This window comes from Mercenaria mercenaria, chromosome 15 (assembly GCF_021730395.1).
Source record: "Mercenaria mercenaria strain notata chromosome 15, MADL_Memer_1, whole genome shotgun sequence".
NCBI lineage: Eukaryota > Metazoa > Mollusca > Bivalvia > Venerida > Veneridae > Mercenaria > Mercenaria mercenaria.
The window spans coordinates 30,649,891-30,659,184 of NC_069375.1; the positions used below are offsets into that span (position 1 = coordinate 30,649,891).

General features: G+C 37.1%; 1 protein-coding gene across 1 annotated transcript; it reads left to right on the forward strand.

Moving 5' to 3' along the window:
- The first annotated feature begins 4,784 nt into the window (after positions 1–4,784).
- Positions 4,785–7,339, forward strand: LOC123560815 (alpha-mannosidase 2-like). The gene has a single exon (XM_045352975.2). The coding sequence runs from the start codon at positions 4,875–4,877 to the stop codon at positions 7,110–7,112; it is 2,238 nt and encodes a 745-aa protein (XP_045208910.2). The 5' UTR covers positions 4,785–4,874; the 3' UTR covers positions 7,113–7,339.
- The last annotated feature ends 1,955 nt before the right edge of the window (positions 7,340–9,294 follow it).

A 9,294-nucleotide genomic window follows, 5' to 3' on the forward strand; every position in this document is an offset into this window, starting at 1 on the left:
CTTATCCTAATGTTACCAGTCTTAGTTGGTGGAGCGGAACCCGAACTCACGACCCCTTGTTTCGTAGCTGGACATTTTTACGACTGGTCCACTGCGTTCGCTCTTAAAAAGAGCTAAAACACCAGTTGTTATAATTGTGATCTCTTTAATGAAGACGTGTTCGTTATGGTATACATTTCAGTATAGTATTCATTATAGCTTTACATTAATAACTGGCCGTCAAGGTGGATGAACAACATACATCCATACTGTACGTAACACTACCGAGAACTTGCAAAGAGTATTTTTTGCTTTAAAACTGATTGTTTGTAAAGTTTACATGCAAAATAAAGTGTATAGTTTTCGTAACCCATTTTTTTTCTTCTGACAATAAATGATACAAATAAAGCGCTATTCTTTGAATATGATGGTTTGGTGAAGTGGACATGCACCGACGCTATTAGTTGATACTGTTAACGAAGAACAGATTAATTAGCTTCGGTCGACCATTAATTCGTATATGATGAAGTGGCAATACTGAATATTTAAAAAAAAGTGCAAACAGCTGGATCTTTTTCCTGTTCTGGACGTAAAATAACGCCAAATAGCGTTGTCAGTACTACAAGCCGGAGTGTAGGTGCTTGTTGTTAAATCAAATTGTGCGCCATCTCAAGTCGCGTCACACTTTGTATTTTTTTTTAATAAACCACGTATGATTTTGATATCGTGTTAAAGTTGAAGTTACTGCCGTCATGAATTTCTTATTATTTTCTTGGTCATAAGTGAAACGTTTTAGTTATGACGTCGCACACATGACCATGCACGTCTGTTTTGGTGTCATGTTATAAAGCAGTAAAAATCGCTTTATTTTCTCTCATTTCTTTGTTGCTCAACTTCACTTCCAGCAACGAAACTTACATCTTTATGTGAATGTCTACGGTGCTAGACAGCATTTATCATTTGTCGTTCGGCAAGGGACTAGATAGTCAGACACAGAAAATATTTTGGTCGGCAACGTTACGCTGAAGAAACATAATCAGGCGCTTCTATTCATCTCTGTCGGACATACCTAGATTTTTGGTACAACAAACAAGAAGTAACAACTAGTCAATGTCATAACGGGTTATTAATCCCCAACTGGTTGAAAACCAGTTTCGGGGACTGTAGGAATGCAATTTTCCGTCCGTCATTCCGTCCGTCTGCAATTTCGTGTCCGGTCCATAACTCTGTCATCCATGAAGGGATTTTAATATTACTTGGCACAAATGTTCCCCATAATAAGACGACGTGTCATACGTAAAACCCGGACCCCTAAATTAAAGGTCAAGGTCACAATTGGAGGTCAAAGGTCAACAGGGCTTTTTTTTCCTGTCCGGCCCATAACTATGCCATCCATGAAGGGATTTTAATATTACTTGGCACAAATGTACCTCATAATAAGACGATGTGTCGTGCACAACTTTCAGACCCTAGCTCAAATGTCAAGGCCACGCTTAACAGTCAAATGTTTACGTAGCATGACCAGGGTCTGTTTCGTGTCCGGTCCATAACTCCGTCATTCATTTAGGGATTTTAATATCACTTGGCACAAATGTCCCCCATGATGAGACGACATGACATGCGCAAAACCCGGACCCCTAGCTCAAAGGTCAAGGTCACAATTGGAGGTCAAAGGTTAATAGGGATTTTTTTCCTGTCCGGTCCAGAACTCTGTCATCCATCAAGGGATTTTAATATTACTTGGCATAAATGCTCCCCATGATGAGACGACGTGTCAAGCGCAACACTCAGAACTAGCTTAAAGGTCAATGTCACACTTCGAGATCAAAGGTCAATGGGACTTTTTCCTGTCCGGTCTATAACTTTGACATGCAAAACAGGATTTAAATATCAGTTTGCACAAATACTCCCCTGGATGAGACAATGTGTTGTGCGCAACATCCGAGCACTTAGCTGCAAGGTCAAGGTCACACTTGGAAGTCAAAAGCCAAATGGGCTTTTTTTCCTGTCCAGTCTGTAACTCAACAATCCGTAAAGGGATTTTGATATTACTAGGCACAGATGTTCATCACCATGAGACGGAGTGTCATGCGCAAGAACCTGGTCCCTAGGTCTAAGGTCAAGGTCACACATAGAGGCCAAAGGTCAGATACAAGAATGTCTTTGTTCGGAGCATTTCTTCTTCATGCATGGAGGGATTTTGAAGTAACTTGGCACAAATGTTCACCACCGTGAGGCACCCTTGTTTTTAGAATTACTTCCCTTTGTTTTACTATAAATGGATTATATTGTAACTTACTTATTACTGGCCATAGGGAAAAATCGAGACCAGTTTTCTGTGGTACAACATTCATGTTACATCCAATTTTTAGGAGCATTTTGACCTATCTCTACCTGGTAAAGAGTTTCTTGTGGGCTTATATTATATAGATTTTTTTTCTTTTTTTTTTTAAAGGATTAATTTCCCTTTCTTGGTTACTATAAATAACTTATGACACATTTTTTGATAATCGGCCAAAAAATGCCATATGAAAACAACTGTAGGTTTTTATATATATAAATTTTAATCCAAGTGTTTTGTTATAACGTATTGTATATATAGTACAATATTGTTTATGCATCATTGACCGTGATGATATATCAGTCATGTTATACTGCAGTAGAGAAAATTGGGTGCCTTCCAGTAGTGGACTTTGTATTGCATGGCAATACTTCATTCACTTGTTTATACTGCTGTAAAAGTTTACGGATTTGGGGTAAAAACACATGATTTTATTTTATACGATTTTAAAATTTACGAAATCACAAAGTCTACAGTTTATTTGAATTTATGTGGCGAATTTATACGAGGCCAATATTTACAAATCTGATTTGGTCGTAAAAAATAGTAAAAATTAGCAGCAGGTAAAAAATACCCGTTATACGGTACGTGTAGCATCATTCATGAAACATCAACAAATTGCTTCCATTTACATGTAGCCATTACCAAGGGCTTCTTTTCTTTCCACCAAGGTCCTTTGCAATGATGGCATGACAACATGAAGATAAAAAATATTTAATTCTGGGAATAACATTATTTGCTACATTTCTATTATATATATCACTTACATTGACATGAAAACAGTTTACAAAAAAACTTACCAAATAAAACTTTCACAGTCAAACACTTATCTGTCATCACATAGAAAATAAGAAACAAGAAAAAATCTCAGGGTTGTAAAGAATTTGTAACCAGTGCAAGAAATACCTCTCACCGACTGTTATACAAATAAGAAAAAAATGGAATAAACAAAAAGAAATATTTGTTTTAATTCATATTTTAAGAACTAGCAGCTTACATTAAATAAAATTACGTATGAAAATAACAAATGCAATAAACAAATGAAAAATTGAGAGAAAGTAATGCGTATGAATTTAACATAGAATATACTAGAAAACAAGAGACTTAATTGGGAAGTTACTAGAAAATCAGGGTTTTCACACTGCAAACCAATTCACCAGTTTTCTAAATATAAAATGGGCCATAATTTTTACCAACGTGCATGGGGAGACTAAGGTTCATGACCTACTATATATTAAATAGTGAAATCCTACCAAATCGATCGTAAATTTGATTACCATTTAAAATATACTTACTAATGTTACACTGATAGGATTTTATTTCTACCTACTAAGAGGATCAAATTTAAAAATCTGCTTACTTGTTTGTTTTAGCCAATCACACCAATAATGTCTAGATCTACTATATTTTATGTTATGAATAAAAAATATTCAATTAGGAAGTGTTTATTTCTACTTGGTGCTTTATGTATCGGAGTATCTACACTGCAACTGATAGTCATAAATCACGTGTTTGAAACAGAATCAAAGACACGAGTTTTAAAGGAAGAACATTTGTTTAAAGATCGCAGATTTAAAAATGATTCAAAACGGAAAATAACTGCTGATTTTATTGTAAATGATATACTTGACCACCTGGTACATGTACGTCATGGGGATTTTGTGAAAAGCAACTTTACAGACAAATTACCAAATTTCATCCGGAATTCCACAAAAGTGAACTTTAGAATAGAACCATTGAAGGTCATTGTCGTTCCACATTCACATAATGATCCCGGGTACAAGAAAACTTTCTCCGAATACTTCAACGAAAGTACGAGTAAAATCTTGTCATTGGCCGTTGAAAAACTGTATAAATACCATGACATGACTTTTATTTGGCCGGAAATTTGCTTCATTGAAAAGTGGTGGAATAATCAGAATAAGACAACAAGGAACAAATTTAAATATTTAGTGAAGTCAGGTCGGCTGGAACTGACTTCCGGCGCATGGGTTATTCCGGATGAAGCTACTCCGCACTATTTTGCGTACTTGGATCAGATGATAGAAGGTCACGTCTGGGTTAAACGACATCTTGGCGTTGCGCCCACTGTGTCGTTTGATATGGACCAGTTTAGTTTATCTTCTTCAGTCCGATATTTGATGAAGAAAGCAGGAATAGAATCTGCGGTTGTGAAAAGGCTACACGCGGGTATGAAGGACTATTTTATGAAACACAAGTTGATGAATTTCTACTGGAAAGTCCCTTCGGACAGTTATGATCAAGGATTATTCATACAGGTAGCGTATATAATTTATACTTTATTCAGAAAATACCTTAGATACTTTAATTAATGAATATTGCTTTGAGACATTACTAGATACAACACAGTATCTTTTACCATATACCTCTAAATGTACCTTAGAAAAATTATACCTCTTTATTTATGCTTTCTTACTAGGTTGAACCATACGAGTGGCTAAGCTTTCCTGATAGTTGCGGTCCATCACGGGCTGTATGTGCAGATCTAGATTTAGGTCATGATATTGAACTTCCGGTTCTTGGAACACCGGAAATGGATAAACCAATACGATTGCTGTTTCACCGTTACAGCAGCCTTTCTACATTTGCAGACAAAGTTGTGAGGCAGCTGAAACTTAAAAGTTCTGGATACTTGCATAATGTATTACTGTTGCCACATGGCGATGACTTTAGGTATGACACAGCTAATGATTGGGACAGGCAGTACAAAAACATAAAGAGTTTAATGCAGTATATCAATTCAAACGGAAAATATAACGTCCGTATGGATTTCGGTACTGTTAAAGACTACTTCCGGGAAGTGAAAATGAAATCGTATGAATATCGGTTACAATACCCTACTGTAAGTGGAGACTTTGTTCCATTTACACTTGACCTTCAGTATTGGAGTGGCTTTTTCACAACGAGGCAATATGTGAAAAGACTCGGCCGCGAACTGCAGGAAACCGTTCGAGCTGCAGACATTCTTGCTGCTTTGGTTGTTTTGAGCGGTAAAGTTCCTGTCCTGCAAAGTATTCCTTCTATTTTACGTAAACTAGTCGACGCTAGACGAGAGCTAGACCTGTTTCAGCACCATGACGCCATAACGGGCACGTCATATGCTTACGTCGTGAAGGATTATGAGAAAAGATTATCGTCTGCTATATATACTTCACACAAGGTCATGGCACTTCTTCTTGAACTCATTATCTACAAAACCTGCACTACAAAAACTGCAGAGAATACTGATGTTGACAACGAACACCATCTTAAAAGAGACGTCCGTCAGAGCCTCTGTGGAAAATCTATTTTACCTATCTATGTAAACATGAATGAAAAAGTGTCAGTCACAAACAGTAAGCCCGCTCAAAATACTGAAAAAGATTCTTTCCTAATTTTGTACAATGCTTTTTCGCAAGAAAGATCGGAAATTATAGAATTTTCAGTATCTAGTCCATATATAGTAATAACTGGTCCGACGGGAGCAAATGTCAGCTTTGATTATATTCAGCAAGGAGAACGCTCAAAAATATTTTTCGAAACCAGGTTACCACCATTCAGTATTTCTTCTTTCAAAATTTCTAAATCACATCATCCTGTGTCTGGAAAAGCAATCGATGTCAGCAATTATCATACGCGTGACACGAGCGACACAGGAAATTTAAAATGCGAAAATAGTGAAGTGAATATTACGTTTTCTTCATATAACGGATCACCGCAAACTATATGTTACAAAAATGAAAATTTTTGCACAAAGTTGAAAATTTATTGGCGCCATTTCATACAGACTGGGGGAGCATATACTCTGTCATTAAGTAACGAAAGTAAAAATCTGTTAGCATCTCGTTTAAACATACGTCAAATATCTGGCAGTAAGCAATGTGTTGTCGAAATATCTCATAAATTGATAAAGATTGAATATATTTTGAAAAATACAATCGGTTTCAATGGACGTTATCTTCAAGTGAATGTTCACACCGACCTTTCACCTGCTAACTCCGGGAACTTTATTGGAGAAATTGCAATGAGGGTTGTTACTCCAGTAAGGAACGGCGACACTTTTTACACAGATTCAAACAGTTTACAACTTCTTAAACGGAAGTTCAGACAGTATTTACCGTTCTCTTCTAACGTGTATCCAATGACATCAATGGCCGCCATTAAAGACGATTCTCGCGTCTTCAATATACACTCAGTTCAACCGCACGGTGTGGTTGGTTGGCAACCAGGTACTTTAGATGTTATGATAGACAGAGTTGCTGTTCGAGAGGAAATGGGACTCCATGAAAAAGTAAATGATAACAAACCTACCCTGTCCAAACTTTTCCTTAAATTTGAAGCATGTGACAATTTAAAAAATGACAACAAACAAGAAGAATTAGTACCCTCGTATGAAAGCGTGCTAACAAATGATATAGTTCAACATCCAATTGTAAGTTTTTTTTCCGTGGAGAAAGTACCATTAAATATCGGCTTTGTGCAAAAGAACATACCTTGTGATGTGCTTATAGCCAACATGAAATGTTTAACTAACGATAACTTTGAACTTGCTGGTGTTTCCTTAACTTTGTTTCGCCGGTTGGCATCAATTTCCAACAGCGCAACGGCACACTGTAATGTACCGTCGGAATACACCTTACTACGTCCATATAAAATATTTAAGAACAATTCAAACAGGAGCTGGACAGTCAAAGAAATGTTCTTAACCCATCTGAGATTGAAGAAAATTATTTATCCAAACGAAAAGGTTTCATTTGAAGAAATGGATATGAAGACATTTCTGTTTGAGTAAAGAATTGTATACACAATTTTGCCATGTAAGGTAGATAATTATGCTTAATACATTTAGTATGTGCTTTACTCTGTATTCTAACATGTTTCTACGAAAGACCCGTGGTGACATTTCAACTTCATTATTTCACGATTTCTGCTTCATGATTTCATGATTTCCACTTCATGATTTCACGATTTCACGATTTCCACTTCATAAATTCACGATTTCCACTTCACGAATTCTCGATTTCCACTTCACGAATTCACGATTTCACGATGGTGAAATCGTGAATTCATGAAGTTGAAATCGTGAAATCGTGAATTCGTGAAGTGGAAATCGTGAATTCGTGAAGTTGAATATCGTTGAATCTCGTGTAAGTAGGAAATCGTGAAATCGTGAATCATGAAGTTGAAATCGTGAATTCGTGAAGTGGAAATCGTGAATTCATGAAGTTGAAATCGTGAAATCGTGAAGTGGAAATCGTGAATTCGTGAAGTGGAAATCGTGAAATCGGGAATTCGTGAAGTGGAAATCGTGAAATCGTGAATTCATGAAGTAGAAATCGTGAATTCATGAAGTTGAAATCGTGAATTCATGAAGTAGAAATCGTGAAATCGTGAATTCAAGAAGTGGAAATCGTGAATTCAGGAAGCAGAAATCGTGAAATCGTGAATTCATGAAGTGGAAATCGTGAAATCAAGAAATCGTGAAATCATGAAGTCGTGAAATCAAGAAATCGTGAAGTTTTTTCGTGAAATCGTGAATTCGTGAAATCGTGAATTCATGAAGTGGAAATCGTGAAATCGTGAATTCATGAAGTGGAAATCGTGAATTCAGGAAGCAGAAATCGTGAAATAATGAAGTTGAAATGTCACCACGGGTCTTTCGTATGTTTCGCAGCAATTGCTTCAGTGTTTAGCGAGCAGCCTATATAACAGCTGTTCCATTTCACCCTAGAATTGTAACATAAGAGATATCCTACTCTGCAACTATCCATTATTTGTCGTTTATATACTCGTTTTTTTTCAAGTGCTAAATGGTAATGATATAAAATACATAATTTTTTCTGAGACAAACAATTACTAACTGATATATTTATTTGTTTTATTAGTAAGAAGCAATTTACATAGTGGGAAAATGTTTGCCGCCTACCGAAAACTGCCGGATGATGTAGTCAGGTGTCTTAGCACTGGCCCATTGCGGTTGCTCTAATGAGACAAGAGAATCTATTAACAACCTCGAGATAAAACAGCCAAAACAGCAGCCAGTCTACGTTAAGTTGTAATTTGCCATCCGATAAAAATACAGTTGATTTTAATAAATCCAGTAAAAATCACATTAGGTGGGCTCGATTGTTTTACCCGATTTCGCTTGGTACATCGATTTCGCCCGATTTGTACTCGTGTCAGTCGGGCTAGTTGAACGCGCATCGACTCGGTACACCTGCGGACATGCCAAATAGCCCGATCGAAAAACGGTGCATTTTGGTGTACCGATCAAGTGACTGGGATAGCCCGGTGCTGGAAGAATCGAGCCTGCCTATAGTAACATGATCTTTACCGTGTGAAAAATAAATTTTACTAGTCAAATATGAAGGCGGTGATGAAACACAAGTAGTAGAAATAGGGTTTTCAAGGTAAACCGGCTAAATATGGAAATGGCGCAAAAAATGTGGTCGTATACAATGACGGATTCAAACATTTGTCAGTTTATTTTTTCTTGATAAAATAATTGCATTTCAGAAGTTGTCACGGAAACATACGTCATGCACTATAATTGGTGTCTTATCATTTTAGCTGATTTTATTGTGCACGTGTTTGACTAAAAAATGTTTCTTGCATCATTATGACCCCCACTTTTTATGCCCCCACTTTGGGGGGGGGGCGGCATATAGATTTGCTCTTGTCCGTCCGTCCTTCCGTCCGTCCGTCCGTCCGTCCTTCCGAGAATGTTGTGTCGCGCCTAGCTCCAAAAGTATTTGACATAGAGTCACAAAACTTTACAGGAATGTTGGTCAGCATGTGTAGTTGTGCACCTGGGGTTTTGCGTCCGGATTCATTCAGTCATGTAGAAGTTATGGCCCCTGACTTTGTAAAAATTGGTCATTTTAGTAGTGTGTCGCGCCTAGCTCCAAAAGTATATGACATAGAGTCACAAAACTTTACAGGAATGTTGGTCAGCATGTGTAGTTGTGCACCTG